This window comes from Bactrocera dorsalis, chromosome 2, assembly GCF_023373825.1.
Source record: "Bactrocera dorsalis isolate Fly_Bdor chromosome 2, ASM2337382v1, whole genome shotgun sequence".
NCBI classification, from domain to species: domain Eukaryota; kingdom Metazoa; phylum Arthropoda; class Insecta; order Diptera; family Tephritidae; genus Bactrocera; species Bactrocera dorsalis.
The window spans coordinates 57,924,107-57,946,347 of NC_064304.1; the positions used below are offsets into that span (position 1 = coordinate 57,924,107).

At 36.6% G+C, this 22,241-nt stretch overlaps 1 protein-coding gene and 1 long non-coding RNA gene across 2 annotated transcripts in view; both read left to right on the top strand.

Annotated features, from left to right (window-relative positions):
• LOC125776324 (uncharacterized) overlaps positions 1–7,833 on the top strand; it is a 369,137-nt gene extending 361,304 nt beyond the window's left edge. The window contains exon 2 of the mRNA XM_049448053.1: positions 6,384–7,833. Coding sequence (XP_049304010.1) covers positions 6,384–7,829 — 1,446 coding nt within the window. The 3' untranslated portion in view covers positions 7,830–7,833. The remainder of the gene's footprint in view (positions 1–6,383) is intronic.
• A 930-nt stretch (positions 7,834–8,763) lies between these two features.
• On the top strand, positions 8,764–13,438 carry LOC125776387 (uncharacterized). The gene is made up of 6 exons (XR_007421657.1): positions 8,764–10,411; positions 10,473–10,649; positions 10,710–12,272; positions 12,520–12,903; positions 12,970–13,111; positions 13,169–13,438. It is a non-coding gene; the product is annotated as an uncharacterized LOC125776387 (long non-coding RNA).
• The last annotated feature ends 8,803 nt before the right edge of the window (positions 13,439–22,241 follow it).

A 22,241-nucleotide genomic window follows, 5' to 3' on the forward strand; every position in this document is an offset into this window, starting at 1 on the left:
GTCTCAAGACAAACTTGTTTGCGCGAAAATTTTAACAACTGATCGGAAGCTATACATGCTGTGCTGTAGTTTTTGTGGTAAGGAGTTTCTGTTGTGGAATTGATGTAAATTTCTGGTGCACATGAACGAGAACCACGCGTTTTTTAATAATGCTCTTGCCAACGCAGCTGTTCAAACCGAGTAAGTTATTTTTGGATGTCTAGTTTATACAAGGCAATGCAACAAGCCCTCTCTAACCTGTAGGGGAAAATTGCCTTGCAAAGTATCACATGAACATCATTTGAAAATGACACATGGTATGATATCGTGGTACCATGCGTTTGTATTAATACTCCTCGTTGTATAATGTGAATATACTTTGGGGTGTCTTTAGACTAAATTTTAATGTGATATGGCTAATACGTTTACATGTAGGGGTAATCATTTGTCGGAACCGATTAAATAAAATGACAGTAACAAATAGCTCCCTTACAACATGTCATACATTTTGCGTTATATTTTCACCTTCTAAACAACTAATTGATCATACAAAACATGGTACTTATTATATGTTCATGAAAAGTATAAAGCATTCGATATAACGATTTTTCTTAGTTCTTAATATCTTTCTGAGCTGAAAACCGTATCATTTTCTTATGTATTAGCGATGCAGAACATATAGTTGCCACGGAACAGAAAAATGTAGAACTTCAAGTTAGGTCGCTAGAGAGTGAAGTAGCGAGCTCGAGTAAGCTTGTAACCGCAGTGAAAAAGTTTCTTACGGAAGGTCAGATTATGAAGCTGATTGTAAATAAAAATATACATTGGTTATGGTCAGACTTTTCATCGCCCGTTATCTTACATGCATCAGGACCGATAGCATATAGGCATTTGCTAAAAAATGGTTATCCTCTTCCGTGTGTGGTCACTTTGAATAACTGGGTGCGAAAATTGAAAATGGATGAAGGGCTGTTAGAAAATGTGATTAAACTTATGGATTAAGAAAGATACATTGGAGAACATAATCTCAAAACTATATTCAGCAAACTTTACAGTCGTAGGAGTCGTTTCGGACATGGGGCCTTCTAATCAAGCAATGTGGAAAGATATCGGTATCTCAACTTGTAAGTGGTATATTATTATATTTTTATGAGAATGCTAGAATGCTTCTTAATTTACAATAATTTAAACTAATTCATTAGCAAAAACTTGGTTCAATCATCCTAATAGTGATACACAGCGTGTATTCGTGTTTGCTGATTCACCGCACCTTTTAAAATTAATTAGAAATCACTTTATAGATAGTGGTTTTATTTAAAATTATAACAGTACAGACAATTAAGCTAGTTTTGAACCTAACGACAGTCTCGGACGTATCGTTCTAATCAAACTCCGTTCACAATGCCATATGGAAAAGCACTTTTGCAACAAAACGAAGTGCTCGAAAAAATGTCAAAAATAATGTCTGAGCCCTTGATTCCAAATAAACGATGCATAGCTCCTCTTCAAAAGGGAGTAATTTTTTCCACAACGTCTCTTAAGCTATTACTTGAGTACCTACATGGAAACTTTGGGATCGAATATATTTTAACGCAGCGCCTGAATCAAGACATCTTGGAGCATTTTTTTGGCGCTATGAGAAGGGTTGGGGGGCAATATGACCATCCGACACCGCTACATTTTAAATATCGACTTCGAAAATATATGTTTGGTAGACATATTTAAATGATCCTTTAAAGTGTTTTTATTTAATGTGTGTTTTTTTTTTGTAGCACGGAACACCGAAAGTTTAAGCTCAACATTGAACGTACAAGAGGACGATGCAAAGTGGCTGACACTACATGAAGAACACTTTTTAAGTAAAGAGCTTGACAAAATTAATAATCAAAATTTAAGTAGTACAAGTTTGGGTTCATTTTATGAAGATGGACTGGAATATTTGGGTGGTTTTTTAATACACAAATTAAATTTAGGTGACAGAATTTCAACTGATAGTACATGGACATGGGTAGACCAGCGAGGGGGGATAGGACTTAAAAAACCGAACCAAAATTTTTTAGACCAGTTAAAACTTTTAGAAGACGTGTTTATAAATGTAAATAACGACAACATTTGCAGTGACAGAAATTTGGTAGACATACTTTTTGATAAATGCAAAGATATTGCTCTTGAGGATAATGTCAAGAAATTGTTTTTTAGGTGCAGGATACATTTTCGAATCAAGCATTAGAACAAAAATTTGAAAAATAAACAGTTGCATCAAAAATATCACAACGACAAAAAAATGTTTTATACACTTACTTGAAAATACAATATTAGAAACAAAACTACTCATTTAATTTTTGATTTATGCTTTGGAATGAACTATATGAAAGAATTATAATAACTATTATAATTTAAAGAGTCGCATAAACATCTGTATACAGTTTCTAATAGTTTGGCAGGGTACTGGTAACGACGTATATATATAGTTACAATAAAATTTGTGAATAATGTTGCATTTATACACGTATGTAATTGTTTGTAAAGTAAATATGAATTCATTATAACGTTGAGAACAAAAAAATTGGTTGTCTCTATATCTATTACGTTTATATTTATCTTTTATATGTATGTATGTAAAGCAAGTGGCTTCATATTTTTCAAGATCAAAAAAAAAAACACACGGGTTAATATAAACAAATACATGAATTGTTTACTATTTTATTGTCAAATAAGCGTAAGTCAAATACTTTGTTCACTTTGTTGAATACACCAGAGATAAAGATATCTCCAACTCTCCTGTCACTGGAAATGTGAGAGCCGCTCACCTACCGAACTTTGACAGTTGACTGGATTGGGTAGGTGTTGACGTTTTGCAATTGGAATGACTGGAACGGACAGATTGAAATTACACCAAAAATATATGTGAACGGAGGAATTTGTTGCCGCCGTTCAAGAGCGCTAATAAAAATTTAAAACAATGAAAATCAAAGAAAATGCGAAATTTAAATATATTTGATGAAACGTTTTGCAATTTGATGCATAATAGAATTAATTTTCTATTACAATTGATTAAAAACATTTATTAATTGAGAACTAACAGGCTTAATTCACCTTATTAAGTATTGAAAGATCGAAAGTCAGTTGTTTTAATATACCATAAAATCATAAAAAAGGAATTAAGTAGTTTCGCCATATAATAAAAGTCCAATATATAATAATTTGCAATCGTAATAAATGTTGGGTATTTTAATTTAAAATGCCAAAAAATTCTTATTTTGTTCGATCTGGCCATAATGGAAAATGTCCAGATCGAAATGAAAAAATAAAAAACGCTTATTTTGAGGCGCTCTCACCATGGAATAAGTTGAGCATCCCATTAACGTATGAAGGTAACGGGGCATCTCGACAGGATAAAATCTATGCCTTACTAACTGTATTACCGTGCCTATTGCCTGTGGAGACTCCATATTGCTTATTGCTTACAATATATGGTAAACTAATAAGCTGTCACTTCAGCAGTTTGACAGCGCAGTTTTCATTTCTAAGAGGCAACATATTCCATTAAATAATATGAAATTTAATAGAGCGAGTATTAAGACGACTGTGTTATATTATGAATATAAAGTACATTTTCAAAATAACATTTTTCCAAAAATTAATATTTAGTCTAATATTGATAATTTACAGAAAAATCATTCAAATTCGGCTGAGAATGAGCGAAATCTTAAATTTAATGAACTTATACAAGCATTAATCAAAAGATCATTGCTCATATTAAATTTATTATTTTAATTGGTATATAAATTTTATGCCACAATTATTATATAGCAGTCCAAAAATATGAATTCTTATTTTTTCCAGAAATACATTTGTAAAAAAGGATCGTAATCCTTTTTATTATTTTCCTCATAAAAGATTTAAACAGTTCAAGAGCTCAAAACATGCGCTGTATCAGCTACCTACCTGGCGGCATTTCGCAATGTGAAAAAATAAATTTTTCAAGAGCTCAAAGCATGCGCTACATCAGCTCGAACCTACCTACCCTACGCCTTTGCGCAAATGATTATGTTATGATAACAAATGCCCACATACAGATTTGGCAATGGCAATAGCAATAGATTTGACAGTTTGTAAGACATAGATTTTATCCTGTCGAGATGCCCCGTAATGGGCGACAGCAACAAAAAGTTGCTTCATGCAATAGCGCTCTATAATAATATTGTTACAAAAGTAGTATTAAGTTGTATTTGTATTGCTATATGCATCCCTTATTATGAACAATAGCTGTAGGTATATGGACATCTGGCGCCGCGGCTGTCTGCTTGTCGAAACAATAGAGATCTGGCGCCGCAGCCGTCTGCTTATCTACTTAAACAATTGCTGAGTCTGGCGCCACGGCTGTCTGCTTCTCTAAGCAATAGCTGCATTTGGCGCCGTATAGCATTATGTTCTGGTAATTTCCAGACGCAATATTCTAGATAGACACGTCGGCATCAGCGAGAAGTGCGTGACTATATAAGCCGTGGCAGCGCCAACGTAATCAACCAGTGCTAAGAGTAAACTGAGTGTAGACGAGTTGTAAAATAAAGAGATTATGTTGAAGTGAATTAAACGACTTTTATTTGTCAATCCAGAGATACGAACCTAGTAAAGTAAAACTAGCAAGGAGTAAATTCGTAACAATATAAATATCGTCACCTAAAATACAGTAATATACGTTATATATAAGTATAATAATATAAGTAATAAAGTATACAGTACAGTACGAAAACTCAAATTTTGTTTCAATATGAGTGCGTGATAACCGAAAAATATAACCACTTTATATCCAAAACTCATATTTTAAATATAATAATATGTACCGTCGCCTAAAATACAAACCAATGTATGTATCATCAAAAATAAATCGATATCGCTGACAGATATAATAACCAAAATGAATCCATTTTATAACGAAAACTTAAATTTTGTTTCAATATTGGATATAAAGTAGTTATATTTTTTGGTTATCAAGCACTTATATTGAAACAAAATTTCAGTTTTGGATCTAAAATAGTTATATTTTTTGGTTATTATGCACTCAAACTCATATTTTAAATACAATAACATATATATCGTCACCTAAAATACAAACCAATGAATCATCAAAAATAAATGGATGTCGCTGGCAGATATAATAACCAAATTTTTCCAATTTATAACGAAAACTCAAATTTTGTTTCAATATGAGTGCATGATAACCAAAAATTATAACCACTTTATAAAAAAAAGTCAATATATTTTTTATTTTTAACGCAGAAAGGATTACTACACGAAAGTACTTCAGTCACCCCGGATATTCGCTCGGCCAGGTTATTTTTTTAGAGCGCGGCCGAAGGCCGCCAACGCAGAAAGGAGTGCTACGCGAAAGTACTTCAGTCACCCCGGGTATTCGCTCGTTATATTATAATATTATCACACGATTTTACTTATCTGTGTTTATTAAATATAAATCACACATTATTCATAAATTCATATATGTATGTATAATATGTATATGGAAAAGTGTTCACATATTCAATTTTAGCTTGAAAAATCTTCTTTATAGTTTTTTTAAAGTTAATAAAGAAAAGAGAATCACTCGAAAGTACAAACAAAGAAAATGCTGTGAACCGCTGAAAATCCTTCACTTTTGGTTTTTAAGGTGTAGCAATGCTGGTTTTCCTCGTAAATATACCCTGCAAGATGGAGGTAACAGATTGCACAAACACATTGAAACATTTTCAGCTGTTCACTAACACTGTCACATTTTCTGTAATTTTCAATTGCATGGGAGAATACGTAAGTAAGATAGAGAACAACTATCGACATTCCAAACATATTGTTACAAAAAGTAGTATTAAGTTATATTTGTATTACTATATGCATCCCTGATTATGAACAATAGCTGTAGGTATATGGAATAGCATTTGTCTTGTTGTAGACATCTGGCGCCACACTGTCTGCTCGTCTAGTTAAACAATTGCTGAGTCTGGCGCCGCGACTGTCTGCTTGCGTCTGGCGCCGTATAGCCGTATGTTCTGGTAATTTCCAGACGCGATATTCTAGAAGGACACGTCGGCATCAGCGAGAAGTGCGTGGCTATATAAGCCGTGGCAGCGCCAACGTAATCAATCAGTGCTAAGAGTAAACTGCTATAGTGTAGACGAGTTGTGAAATAAAGAGTTGTCGAATTAAATTAAACAGTGTTGATTTCATTTGTCAATCCAGAGATACGAACCTAACAAAGTGAACTAGCAAAGAGTAAATTCGTAACAATTGGTGTCAGAAGTGGGATTGTCAAATAATCCAAATTCAAGATGGTTAAATTCGGAGAATTGAGAATTCAGCAATTAAAAAAAGAACTGGAGGAGCGTAATTTGCCGATAAGCGGGCAAAAGGCGGATCTGCAGGCACGATTACGTGAAGCAATGGAAGCGGATGGAATTAATGTGGACGAGTTCGAATTTGATGGGCCAGAAACTTCTACAAAGGTAGAAGAAAAAGTAGAAGAACAACGAGCATCATCAAGTGCAGACATGAACATGCTGTTAGTGGCTTTTAAGCAAATAATAGCTGAAAATATATCACAAATAACAGAAAATGCAGTGCAAACAGAAAATCGTCTGGCACAGCAAATAGCCGAGAATGTAGTGCAAACAGAAAATCGTCTGGCACAGCAAATAACGCAAATAGCTGAAAATACATCACAGTTAGAGTCTCGCCTTACACAACAAATGACTGAAAATAATACGCAGTTAGAAAAGCGTTTGGCACAACAGATTACAGAAAATAATACACAAGTGCAAGAGAAATTTTCAAAATTTGAAGACGAATTAAGCACTTTAAAAAATGACGAAGAAAATTTAAAATCAGAAGTTCTTCAGTTAAGTAATCGTGTGCGAGAACTGCAACTACATGGCCCTGCACCATCAACAAATAATCAAAGATTGAAGGCACCCACATTCGATGGAAGTATTCCATTTCAAATTTTCAAACTTCAGTTTGAAAAGACAGCAATGGCCAATAACTGGAATGCAGCGGACAAAGTGGCGTCCTTGTTTGTATCATTGAAAGGACCTGCGGCAGAAATCCTTCAGACTATTCCAGACTGTGAACGGGACAACTATGAGGCATTGATGAGTGCGATAGAAAGACGATATGGTAGTGAGCACCGGAAACAAATATACCAGATCGAACTGCAAAATAGGGGTCAGAAAATGAACGAGTCATTGCAAGAGTTCGCAACTGAAATAGAACGACTGGCTCATTTGGCAAATGCAGATGCACCTGTGGATTACATTGAGAGGGTAAAAATTCAATGTTTCATAAATGGAATTCGTGATGTGGACACCAAACGCGCCACATATGCATTGCCAAAAAGAACGTTTGCTGAAACGGTTTCGCACGCCCTCACACAGGAAACAGCTTCCCTACTAAGTAAACCAGCACCCAAAGTACAAAGGGTTGAAATGGAACAACCGGCGCTGATGGAAGAAATATTGAAGACTCTGAAGACAATTGCTGCACAGCGAGTAAATACAACAGGCAGATGTTTCAACTGTGGAAAAGCGGGTCACTTTGCCCGTAATTGCAATATAAGGGTAAACCCATCAAAACGGAATCAACCAACAGAACACCGAAAGAGGATTCACCACAAAAATGCGGATGCATTATCACGTCGCCCTTGCCCACTGGAATGTAAACATTGCTCCAAATCAGAAGGAAAAGAAGGTATAATCGACGTGCGATTACTGAATATAGAACCTGAAGATGATTGGACTCCTCACCGCATCAGAATCAATCAGCTGGAGGACCCTGATCTTGCAAAGCTGATAATAGAATAATAGAAAATGGGGTACGACCACCAAAGGAACAAATAAGTAGCGAGAGTCCAACGGCAAAAGCATATTGGGCCCAATGGAACAGCATAAACCTCGTTAATGGATACCTTCATCGTACCTGGGAAAGCGAAGATGGCAAACAGTCTCGTCTGCTGATCATAGTACCAAAGTCCATGATCCCGAAAGTATTGAAAGAATATCACAATGGACCTAGTGGAGGGCACCTTGGAATTACAAAAACTATAGAGAAGATTAAACAACGGTTCTACTGGATCGGTTGTCGAGATTCCATAGCAGAATGGATAAGTAATTGCGTAGAGTGCATGGCATCTAAAGGTCCTAAAGCCAAAAGTCGCGGTAGGCTACAACAGTACAACGTGGGGTCACCATTTGAACGAGTCGCAATGGATGTTGCAGGTCCGTTCCCAACCAGTACGGCCGGAAACAAATATCTGCTGGTTGTCATGGACTATTTCAGTAAATGGCCAGAAGTATATGCCTTACCAAACCAGGAAGCGAAGACCGTAGCCGAAGCGTTTGTTGAAAATTGGATAACACGGTTCGGAGTGCCCGTCGAATTACACTCAGATCAAGGCAGAAATTTCGAATCTTCCATTTTCCAAGAAGTCTGTACATTATTGGGCATCCACAAGACACGGACAACAGCGTTACACCCACAATCAGATGGGATGGTAGAGAGATTCAACCGAACGCTCGAAGAACATCTGCGGAAAATCGTTGATAAAGACCAACGGAATTGGGACAAGCGCATCCAGATGTTCCTGCTGGCGTATCGTTCAGCGAAGCACGAGACAACTGGTTACACGCCGGCAAAGATTATTTTCGGATCTGATCTGCGACTCCCTGCTGATCTTAAGTTTGGAACGAATCCTACAGCTGTAAGAAATGATGTAGATTATTGTTCTGCCTTAAAGGAAGAAATGAATGAATTGCATCTAATGGTAAGACAGCATACGCATCTGATGAGCAATAAGATGAAGGACCGGTTCGATCAAGCGGCAAATTCAAAAGGTTTTGAAGAAGGTGATCTGGTCCTGTTGTACAATCCACTTCGAAAGAAAGGCTTGTCCCCGAAACTGCAGACAGCCTGGGAAGGACCCTATATGGTGACGAAACGACTTAATGACGTGGTATACCGCATACAAAGAAATGGAAAAGCACGATGTAAAATGAAAGTAGTACATTTGGAGAGGCTCGCCCCATTTGGTTCAAGAGGATTTGTGCCTAATCGGGACGATTAGGCTTTAGTGGAGGGCAGTGTTACAAAAAGTAGTATTAAGTTATATTTGTATTACTATATGCATCCCTGATTATGAACAATAGCTGTAGGTATATGGAATAGCATTTGTCTTGTTGTAGACATCTGGCGCCACACTGTCTGCTCGTCTAGTTAAACAATTGCTGAGTCTGGCGCCGCGACTGTCTGCTTGCGTCTGGCGCCGTATAGCCGTATGTTCTGGTAATTTCCAGACGCGATATTCTAGAAGGACACGTCGGCATCAGCGAGAAGTGCGTGGCTATATAAGCCGTGGCAGCGCCAACGTAATCAATCAGTGCTAAGAGTAAACTGCTATAGTGTAGACGAGTTGTGAAATAAAGAGTTGTCGAATTAAATTAAACAGTGTTGATTTTATTTGTCAATCCAGAGATACGAACCTAACAAAGTGAACTAGCAAAGAGTAAATTCGTAACAATATTACAATGTTAACTCTTTGAAATAGGAAAACGAATACCCAACTTTTCAAGAAGAAGAAAACGAAAAGCGCAGTTTATTTTGGATTTTAAAGCGGTAAATCAAGGTAGAGGAGGAGTAAGGTCACTATCAGCTGATGCTATGTAAACAAAGGCACAGCTGAGAGGTGCCACTGTAGAAACGCCAAGTGTAGTCCGGGGTTGAGTTTCTATTTGAATCCAAGATGGCCGACTTTTAACCGGAAAATGGTTGCATTGTGTTATTTTCTTAAAATTTATGGAAAAGTTGTCCCAAAAATATTGGTTATATGTAAACGTTTAATATATTTTCAAAAGAAAATTGTTTTATTTTAATATATATTCTTAAAGATGAGAACAATATGAGCAAATACATGAAAAATTAAGTTTTTTATTTATGCCTCTTTTTAACTGTGGTAAGTCAATAAATGTTCACCACAGAAAAATGTTACGAACAAATAAGCAACCATGCGGAATAGTGGGGTCTAGATTATGCTCATTCACAGCCATATTTACATTTTTGCCATCGTAACGAAGGTTTTTGCAAAGACAATTTGTTTTAGTTTATTTCATGGTTAAATCCTTTGCTATGGTTTATTTAGTTATTTTAATCTATAAAAAGTGTTTACAATTTTCATGGGACGATAAACATCAGATCGGCTGCGATTTTATTCCAATAAAAGTACGAAATAACCAAACATGGCCACGTTAATATTGCTGCGTAATGGGTCTGGTGCTCTTACAATTTTATGATTTAAGAGATACTCAAATGTAGTTATCAAATTAGTTGGTCGTGAATTCGAGACAAAATTTTAAATTCAATGGCGTTCTCGTGTAAGAGATCGCATTGCTAGGTAAGCTTAAATTAAACTTTATATCAAAAGATTTACCATGTATTTTTTAAATTCTTTATAGAATCAGCAAAGGAGCTAGTGTAGAACGCTAGTCCCAAACCAATGAGCTTTGTGCTTGAGGGTGGAAGCAACTTTTTGAAGAGCAAATACTACGGTGAGCACATTCGGATGTTGCATAACCTATTGTAAATTGCGCTTAGAATCCCGGTACTGCTGGTCAGGTTTATCAGGCTGTTGGGTAGGTTTTGAGCAAAATTGAATTTACATACTTTCTAATAGCTAAACACCCACCTTGCAGACCAAAGCGTTACCAGTTGAGCGAATTAATTGACTGGTTTCATCGTGTTATGCGCAAAGATGAAAAATGGTGGGGATACCGTCATTAAGACATGTGTTGTGATCCTACCTTCTTATTGAAAGCCAAGTTCACGAGTGTATTACCGATGTCATTCCCTCCAACATACCGTGGTTGAAGAATTTTCGTCTACAATCAATGGAAGAGCAAGTACCATGAGAATTATGACCATACCGTGCTGCGCAATATTATGATGCCGAATTGGGGAGTGGGGGGAACCAGCTCCACCAAAACCGATAGAACATCGGGATGAACTACGCAAATAATAAACAACACTCATCAAATGAAAGATGGCAGCCTTGGTGACTAAGCAGCGATTTGAAAAAGAAACATTTGCATCTACGCGAATTACAATTCGTCTTTACATCTAGTGAATTATGGGCGATTATGAATGGTGTGGAAGTTGATATTTAAACTTAAAAAAACAAATAAATGTAATTTGGCTAATATTGATATTTAAACTTTAAAAAACAAATAAATGTAATTTGACTAATAATGAGCCGCTATTAAAAGTTAAGGAATTTGGGTTGTATTTTTAATTGGGCCAAACAAGTTATTATCGATTTGAATAACTTCAAACGGAATATATTTCGAACAATCATTTATTTTTTTAAATACTATGCCGGTATCACTACTGAGCATGGCAAAATAGTGTTGCGTGAGCTAATTTAAACTACTTTTTACTACTATATAGATATTGCAAATTCAAAAAATAATTTCTTTAAGAATCCTTTTTATTTAAAAACTTAAGCTTAGTACGCAGCTCTCAAGAAACGTAAAAACTCCATATAAAAAAACGCTTAAGAAACGGTCCAGAAACGTTCCTGCGATAAAGTTACTTGTGCTAGTACGCAGCTCTCAAGAAATCTAGTACTAATTTTTAATACTTTTTTTCAATAAAATGTGAATATGGCAAACCTGGTTTTGCGAAGAAACATCAAATCAACAATTGTTTCTTGAAGGAAACTCGAAATAATCGTCAAATTCATCCTAAATTAGTTGAAATCATTATTATAAAGTATATTCCATTTTGAAATGTTGTATAAAACCAACCAATCAACAACAACATTCCTTAAATCTCAATGAAAATATTTGTGTTACCATACACATACATACATGCATACATACGCACAAAGTTTGTTTACTTTGTTTATTCTCTCTTGCTCTTCTAATGTGGATCATTCACAATGCGTAACCAGCTGTCAAAATTACTTGAGAAATAATGTATTTTTGTTCTTGAGCAATTACTTGAGAGCTGCGTACCAACCTTTAGCTTAGAACTAAAAAATAGTGTGGTAAATCTGTTGGGATAATCAAACACTCCATTTGGGAATGAGTAGGATTCCTGATCGCCGGCGTATAGCTAAATTCTGACATTTAAAACGTGTACGTAGTTTGTGATTACAAAAATTTATAATTAAAATATAGAAAACATGGCTATTATAATTATCTCTTGATTTATCTTACAATAAAAAATGTGTTTTACTGTTCAGACGAATTGTTATGGTACGTAATATCAAAATTTTCACAACAGTTATCTCTTATGGTCCATTCATTATCAAATATAATTTCCATTTTGTCCATGAATAAGTTAACTAAAACGCTTAAAAATATATAGCATATTTATCTATATCATGAAGGTATAATTAATTTTTGTTATAACAGCTAAAATCTTTACTCTATAACAAAAATTGAAAATAGTATTTATAAATGTACAAATATAGTACTATAAATTTATAATTTAATATTATAGCATTTTCGCTTTCTGCAACCCGTTTTAACCTCTCGCCACCCTTATTCACCAGAGGTGGCCATGATGTTGTTATTGTAAAAGTACACTTGAGGGGTAGCTTAAGTACTGTGAATGGCTCTTTTTCTATGGTGAATGGGACTTTCCCTACTCCTCTATACCATGCGGTAAATTCATTGCTTGAGAATTTAATATTTTATAATTAATTTCTATTATATACATATATATATATTATTAATTTCTTTTATATAGAGAAAACGAAAAAGCTTGGAAAAAAGATAAGCATTGAATTGAATCATCACAAATTGTTGTACCGTCACTATCGCCGGAACGCACGTGCGCTTCGTGGAAGACAATCTTTCACAAATGGAAAGTACGGATGCTATGGTAAATATTTCGTTTTTAAATATTATGCGATTGTATTTTAATTTAGTGTTATTTGTTTTTTTACAGATGCGGCTAATATTGAAATCAAAGGGCGCAAAAGGCATTGTGGACAGTATGTTTTCTGACGATATAATATACCACTACATTTTAGAGGGGCGCAAGGAGAAGGAATCCCTACTAAAGCTAAAGTGCGTAGCGTTTGTTTTTGGTAGGTCTTTTTACTGATATATATTTCAATTCCTTAACTTATAACTTTTCATTTTAGAAATATTTCCTGACAAGATCAAAAACACTATCTGTGGGGAGCTCTGGAGATTTGTGACCTTAAGCCACAATTTTTTTTAACCAAACTTAAGGCTAAATTAATATATGTTTTCTTATTATTAATTCTTCTTTACTGGCGTAGACACCGCTTAGCTTTAAGTTGTAAATATTAGTTTTTAGTAGAACATTAGTTCTAAGTTGTACATATTAGTTTTAAGTTGATGTTTCTAATATCACTTTTAAAAATATGAAATATAATTTTAATTTTTATACCGAAATAACCTTAATCTTTTGTTTAAGTAAATTTTTATTATTAAATAATAATAAAAAAAACTGATTTTTATTTAAAAGAATTAAATTTGCTAGAAATAACAAATGAGTAACAAATAGGGTTGTTATTGCTTGTTCTTGCTAACATGCTTATATCTTAAAGGTAACAAACTGATAACCAAAATAATAACACTAACAGATATTCGGGTAACAAATACTTTTTGTTATCCATAACACATAGGTAAGCTATGCGCTAACAAAATAACATACTGTGAAGAGATTTCTAACAAATGTGTGTATTCTGTTAGAACAAGGCAGCATGCGATATTTGCCATTGGTTAGAGCGAGATAACCATTGAACATCAAATAGCTATGTGTTACCTTTTTCTCCCTCTCTGAACAAAAGTAACAAATATTTTACCGAATGCAAAAGTGAACAATAACAAACCGCTTACACGTTCGCTAACAGCTACCCGTCTTGCAGGGTAAGCACTCTAAACTTTTCAGCCATAAATTTGACAAATGATTTTTAAATTACTAAATTTAGTTGAAAAATCACAAAATAAATGTGAAATGTGAGCTTATTTCAATGCTTAGAGTGTACATTTGAATATACTTAGTAAAAAACGTGAAAACTTAGTGAAACATGGAGAAATAACATGTGTTCCTAGTGCAAATTTTTGAATTTTTAAACGTGAATATTTTAAAAATATTAGTTATTTTTATATTATTTTTGGATATTCCTTCTCTGGAGGAGCTCCCCTATCCGTACATACCCTATTTATACGGAAATTCGTTTTTTTTACTCCTCCGCCAAAGTAATCGGAATCGTGCCAGTAGTAATGACGTACAATAGACTTTCGTGCGAATTAATACTCAATACAGGTTTAACTGGGTGTTAAGTAACAACTATTTAAATATCTAAGTAGGAAATATTGTAAATTAAACTTCAGTCGGAGAGTCTGCATACCATCACATTCTCAAATTTAAAAAAAAAAAAATAAAATTAACGAATTCTGCAAGACGGGTAAAAGTTAGGTAACCGGTCACCCATAGGTTATCAGTAATTAGTGCATTCATTATCCGACAGGTTACTTTGGTTTTATCCTCGGGAAAAAGTAACTATTTCTCCTCTTTCTCTACACGTCGGTGTGAATAGCTTACTTGCTCTCTTTCATTGATTTTGCGAAAATGCTACATATATTTTCTTGCTCCAATTGCAACCACCTTTTACTCTTCGGTAAACAGCGCTCATTTCATTGGCTATTTATTTGGCTAGCCATCTTTTATTGAAAATAATTTGTTTCGTTTTTGTTATGGTCATCTGTGAGTTAAGGAAAGCCGGTCGATTCGTTATTCATTGGTCACAGATAAATGGTGCAATGATCATCCCACCACCTGCAACGGTTTATTTGTTAGGTTGGCACGATTACGATTCTTTTGGCGCCGCGATTTGAGGGTATATTCTGAAAGAGGATGATCTCTGGAGTAAAAAATATGGTAAAGGTTCAGCAGAGCGCCTTCTCCGAAAACATGCACCAATTTTCACGGGAAATTTACGAATATATATCGCGCGTTATCTATTTTTGGTAAATGTTCAGCAGAGCGGCTTTTCCGAAAACGTGCACCAATTTTCACGGGAAATGTGTTAAAATACTCGTTTTTAGTTCTACTTTATGAATATGTTAGGGGCGTGCTTTTAAAAACAATATTTTCTTTGTTTTAATAGAAAAACATCGTATTTCCCGAAATCAAAAATTCACCTTTGCACTTTACACGTCTTTGGATGTTAAAATTATACTTTCTATAAGTTATATACACGTAATTATTGATGTTGTTTAGTTAATCAATGAGAGAAATTGGTTTTTATGTTATTTTTATAAAAATAAGAAAAACTTCACATTCACTTCACTTCAACGAAAATGGCAAGGTTATGTTCGAAATTTTGGCACAGCAGTTGTAAATGCGAATGGCCACTTCATGCACTGATCGTTTTCGAATTATCGATACTCTCAATATACGAGTCTGAAAGAGAATTGGTAAAAATGAGAAATACATAATAGCAAAATAATAATAATTGGAAGAATAAAAATAAATTAAAATATCGATATTCTAAATATACTAGACTGATCGAGAATTAGTAAAAATGAGAAATACATAATAGGAAAATTTATAATTCCTTGTTATTGCAGAAAGAAAATTGAAAATTGGTGCACGTTTTCGGAAAAGCCGCTCTCCTGAACCTTTACCGATATTTGTATTTAAAGTTTCACAATTTTATATGCAATTCACTCTCATTATATTTTTATTTATAGGACATGACAAATACTAGTGTTGCCATATATTGTGTTTTGAAAAAATTACTAAACCATTTTCTGTTTAATATATATAGAGAAAATGGGGTGTTCATAGTTCCTTTGTGTCGAACTACTTTCTGCACTGGCGGCCTTCGGCCGCGCTTCAAAAAAAAAAATAACCCTGGTCGGTCCAACACCGGGGGGTTCATAGTTCTTTTGTGTCGAACTACTTACTGTTGTATAATAATATTTTTCTATATTTTTTTAAATAATATATGTTATATAATTCATATAAATATTAGAAACAATAGTTCATTTTGAATCATTAATATCTCTAAATATGAAACAGAAAAATTTATGATTACATTTGCAGGAAACAAAGTATGACAACACTGCTATTTGTCATCAATGTAAACACATAAATCTCTTGAAAGTTTGAATCTGCAAAATAGTGTTACAAAAAGTAGTATTAAGTTGTATTTGTATTACTATATGCATCCCTGATTATGAACAATAGCTGTGGGTATATGGAATAGCATTTGTCTTGTTGTAGACATCTGGCGCCACGGCTGTCTGCTTGTCGAAACAATAGACATCTGGCGCCGCACTGTCTGCTTGTCTAGTTAAACAATTGCTGAGTCTGGCGCCGCGACTGTCTGCTTGCGTCTGGCGCCGTATAGCCGTATGTTCTGGTAATTTCCAGACGCGATATTCTAGAAGGACACGTCGGCATCAGCGAGAAGTGCGTGGCTATATAAGCCGTGGCAGCGCCAACGTAATCAATCAGTGCTAAGAGTAAACTGCTATAGTGTAGACGAGTTGTGAAATAAAGAGTTGTTGAATTAAATTAAACAGTGTTGATTTTATTTGTCAATCCAGAGATACGAACCTAACAAAGTAAACTAGCAAGCAGTAAAATCGTAACAATTGGTGTCAGAAGTGGGATTGTCAAATAATCCAAATTCAAGATGGTTAAATTCGGAGAATTGAGAATTCAGCAATTAAAAAAGGAACTGGAGGAGCGTAATTTGCCGATAAGCGGGCAAAAGGCGGATCTGCAGGCACGACTACGTGAAGCAATGGAAGCGGATGGAATTAATGTGGACGAGTTCGAATTTGATGGGCCAGGAACTTCTACAAAGGTAGAAGAAAAATTAGAAGAACAACGAACATCATCAAGCGTAGACACTAACATGCTATTAGTGGCTATTAAGCAAATAGCAGAAAATGCAATGCAAACAGAAAATCGTCTGGCACAGCAAATGATGCAAATAGCTGAAAATGCAGAAAATGCAGTGCAAACAGGAAATCGTCTGGCACAGCAAATGACGCAAATAGCTGAAAATACATCACAGTTAGAGTCTCGCCTTACACAACAAATGACTGAAAATAATACGCAGTTAGAAAAGCGTTTGGTACAACAGATTACAGAAAGTAATACACAAGTGCAACAGAAAGTTTCAAAATTGGAAGACGAATTAAGCACGTTAAAAAATGACGAAGAAAATTTGAAATCAGAAGTTCTTCATTTGAGTAATCGGATGCGAGAACTGCAACTGCATGGCCCTGCACCATCAACAAATAATCCAAGATTGAAGGCACCCACATTCGATGGAAGTATTCCATTTCAAATTTTCAAACTTCAGTTTGAAAAGACAGCATTGGCCAATAACTGGAATGCAGCGGACAAAGTGGCGTCCTTGTTTGTATCATTGAAAGGACCTGCCTCAGAAATCCTTCAGACTATTCCAGACTGTGAACGGGACAACTATGAGGCATTGATGAGTGCGATAGAAAGACGATATGGTAGTGAGCACCGGAAACAAATATACCAGATCGAACTGCAAAATAGGGGTCAGAAGATGAACGAGTCATTGCAAGAGTTCGCAACTGAAATCGAACGACTGGCTCATTTGGCAAATGCAGATGCACCTGTGGATTACATTGAGAGGGTAAAAATTCAATGTTTCATAAATGGAATTCGTGATGTGGACATCAAACGCGCCACATATGCATTGCCAAAAAGAACGTTTGCTGAAACGGTTTCGCACGCCCTCACACAGGAAACAGCTTCCCTACTAAGTAAACCAGCACACAAAGTACAAAGAGTTGAAATGGAACAACCGGCGCTGATGGAAGAAATATTGAAGACTCTGAAGACAATTGCTGCACCGCGAGTAAATACAACAGGAAGATGTTTCAACTGTGGAAAAGCGGGTCACTTTGCCCGAAATTGCAATATAAAAGTAAACCCATCAAAACGGAAACAACCAACAGATAACGAGGACGGAGCATCCACATCTCGCAAGTCGTTAAACTAAAACGGAACAGTTCAAAGGGGCGTGAGCTGGTTCCCACAACTATTTGCCCCGCCATCTCGATATCATAAATAGGTCGCCATGACAACAATCTTACTATCAACGGCATCGTAAATGGACGACTGTCAACGCTTACTTTGGATACTGGTGCCACACATTCAATTATCCGACCGGATGTGGTAAGAGGAACGGTTGAACCATTAGTCGGTTGCAAGCTTCGAACGGCCACCGGGGAGGAAGCAGCTGTCGCGGGAAAAGTGTTTTGCAAAGTGATGATTGGTACCCTGGAAGTTAATCACACCTTCATCGTAGCAGAAATCACGGATGAAATTATAATGGGAGTAGATTTCATGATTGATCACGGGGTTACTTTGGATTTAAACAAGCAAATGCTGTTTTGCCAGAACATGGAGATGCCTATAAACACCGGATATGTGACCAACGTTAAAAGTAAGAGAGTGATTGTTGATGATAATCAGAGTATTCCACCAAAATCTGAGGCGATTGTATGGGCTAAAGTGAATGGAGGAGGTGGGACTGAAGAGTTGTGGATTGTGGAACCAACAAAAATAGATACACCCATATTGGTAGGAAGAACGCTTGTGAAAACTAGAGAAGACGCCACCATTCCGGTCAGAGTAGTGAATGAATTCAACACGCCTATAAGTCTGAAAAAAAAGGAGCCGTAATTGGACAGTGCCAGAATATAAGTGCAATAGCACGATGCGAACGGTCAGAACAGAAGCCTACTATTGAGCCACAGCAGATAAGTCCTACACTCCTAAATAATTTGCTGAACGAACTGCATGGAAATGAAAAATTAAAAGCAGAAAAACTATTAGAAAAATACGCATCCATATTTGCAAACGAAGGAAACACAGGAAGAACCGGCATTGTCAAACATCGCATAAATACTGGAGACGCTAAACCAATCCGACAAGCTCCGCGTAGGGTTCCACTAGCAAAACGTGAGGATGCTAACAAAATTATTGAAGACATGCACAAAAACGGTGTAATCGAACCTTCAATAAGTCCATGGAGCGCACCTATCGTCTTAGTTAAAAAGAAAGATGGTAGCACCCGTTTCTGCGTAGATTATAGGAAGTTGAATGACGTCACAAAGAAAGACAGTTATCCTCTACCAAGAATCGACGATACATTAGACACCTTGTCTGGAGCGAAATGGTTTTCTACATTAGATCTACAAAGTGGATATTGGCAAGTCGAGATCGATGAATGTGACCGTGAAAAGACCGCTTTCAGTATGGGCGACGGGTTATGGGAATTCTCTGTGATGCCATTTGGGTTATGTAATGCGCCTGCAACGTTCGAGCGACTGATGGAACATGTGTTAAAAGGACTCAACTGGAAGACATGTTTGGTGTATCTTGATGACATTATCATCATGGGAAAAAGTTTTGATGATCATCTGAAAAATCTAGAGGAAGTCTTTCAGCGAATAGCATCAGCCGGATTACGCTTGAATCCCAAAAAGTGTTCATTATGGAAGAAGCAGGTCACATATCTCGGACATAAAGTGTCAACTGAGGGAATTCACACCGAGGAAGGAAAAATAAAAGCAGTGAAAGATTGGCCTCGACCCACCAACATTCATGAACTCCGCAGCTTCCTCGGCTTATGCACGTATTACCGCCGTTTCGTACCTGGATTTGCGAACGTGGCTAGAAGTTTACATGATTTAACAAAGAAGAATCGCCCGTTTGTATGGCAGTTGGAACAAGAAAAAGCGTTTGACCAGCTTAAGGAACTACTTTGTACGGCGCCGATGTTAGCTTATCCAATACCTGGAAAGAAATTCATCCTGGATACAGATGCGAGCGCTTATGGAATTGGAGGTGTCCTGTCTCAGCTCATCGACGGACAAGAAAGAGTAATTGGGTATTACAGCAGAGTGCTCGGGAAACCAGAGAAAAACTACTGTGTGACGCGAAAAGAACTACTAGCTGTGGTGGAATGTGTAAAACATTTCCACAAGTATTTGTATGGACAACGATTCTTGCTGAGGACTGATCATGCAGCATTAAAATGGTTATTACAGTTTAAGAATCCGGAAGGCCAAATTGCACGATGGATCGAAAGATTACAGAATTACGACTTCGAAACGGAACATCGAAAGGGGACTCACCACAAAAATGCGGATGCATTATCACGTCGCCCTTGTCCACTGGAATGTAAACATTGCTCCAAATCAGAAGGAAAAGAAGGTATAATCGACGTGCGATTACTGAATATAGAACCTGAAGATGATTGGACTCCTCACCGCATCAGAATCAATCAGCTGGAGGACCCTGATCTTGCAAAGCTGGTAATGGCCAAAGAAAATGGGGTACGACCACCAAAGGAACAAATAAGTAGCGAGAGTCCAACTGCAAAAGCATATTGGGCCCAATGGAACAGCATAAACCTCGTTAATGGATACCTTCATCGTACCTGGGAAAGCGAAGATGGCAAACATTCTCGTCTGCTGATCATAGTACCGAAGTCCATGATCCCAAAAGTATTGAAAGAATATCACAATGGACCTAGTGGAGGGCACCTTGGAATAACAAAAACTATAGAGAAGATTAAACAACGGTTCTACTGGATCGGTTGTCGAGATTCCATAGCAGAATGGATAAGTAATTGCGTAGAGTGCATGGCAGCTAAAGGTCCTAAAGCCAAAAGTCGCGGTAGGCTACAACAGTACAACGTGGGATCACCATTTGAACGAGTCGCAATGGATATTGCAGGTCCGTTCCCAACCAGTACGGCCGGAAACAAATATCTACTGGTTGTCATGGACTATTTCAGTAAATGGCCAGAAGTATATGCCTTACCAAACCAGGAAGCGAAGACAGTAGCCGAAGCGTTTGTAGAAAATTGGATAACAAGGTTCGGAGTGCCCGTCGAATTACACTCAGATCAAGGCAGGAATTTCGAATCTTCCATTTTCCAAGAAGTCTGTACATTATTGGGCATCCACAAGACACGGACAACAGCGTTACACCCACAATCAGATGGGATGGTAGAGAGATTCAATCGAACGCTCGAAGAACATCTGCGGAAAATCGTCGATAAAGATCAACGGAATTGGGACAAGTGCATCCAGATGTTCCTGCTGGCGTATCGTTCAGCGAAGCACGAGACAACTGGTTACACGCCAGCAAAGATTATTTTCGGATCTGATCTGCGACTCCCTGCTGATCTTAAGTTTGGAACGAATCCTACAGCTGTAAGAAATGATGGAGATTATTGTTCTGCCTTAAAGGAAGAAATGAATGAATTGCATCTAATGGTAAGACAGCATACGCATCTGATGAGCAATAAGATGAAGGACCGGTTCGATCAAGCGGCAAATTCAAAAGGTTTTGAAGAAGGTGATCTGGTCCTGTTGTACAACCCACTTCGAAAGAAAGGCTTGTCCCCGAAACTGCAGACAGCCTGGGAAGGACCCTATATGGTGATGAAACGACTTAATGACGTGGTATACCGCATACAAAGAAATGGGAAAGCACGATGTAAAATGAAAGTAGTACATTTGGAGAGGCTCGCCCCATTTGGTTCAAGAGGATTTGTGCCTAATCGGGACGATTAGGCTTTAGTGGAGGGCAGTGTTACAAAAAGTAGTATTAAGTTGTATTTGTATTACTATATGCATCCCTGATTATGAACAATAGCTGTGGGTATATGGAATAGCATTTGTCTTGTTGTAGACATCTGGCGCCACGGCTGTCTGCTTGTCGAAACAATAGACATCTGGCGCCGCACTGTCTGCTTGTCTAGTTAAACAATTGCTGAGTCTGGCGCCGCGACTGTCTGCTTGCGTCTGGCGCCGTATAGCCGTATGTTCTGGTAATTTCCAGACGCGATATTCTAGAAGGACACGTCGGCATCAGCGAGAAGTGCGTGGCTATATAAGCCGTGGCAGCGCCAACGTAATCAATCAGTGCTAAGAGTAAACTGCTATAGTGTAGACGAGTTGTGAAATAAAGAGTTGTTGAATTAAATTAAACAGTGTTGATTTTATTTGTCAATCCAGAGATACGAACCTAACAAAGTAAACTAGCAAGCAGTAAAATCGTCACAATAGTTTTTAAAATGTAGTTATTTTCTTAAAAAATACACAATTAGTGTAAATTTTTGATATATTTGAATGTGTATAGTGTAATTAAATATATATTAATTGAAA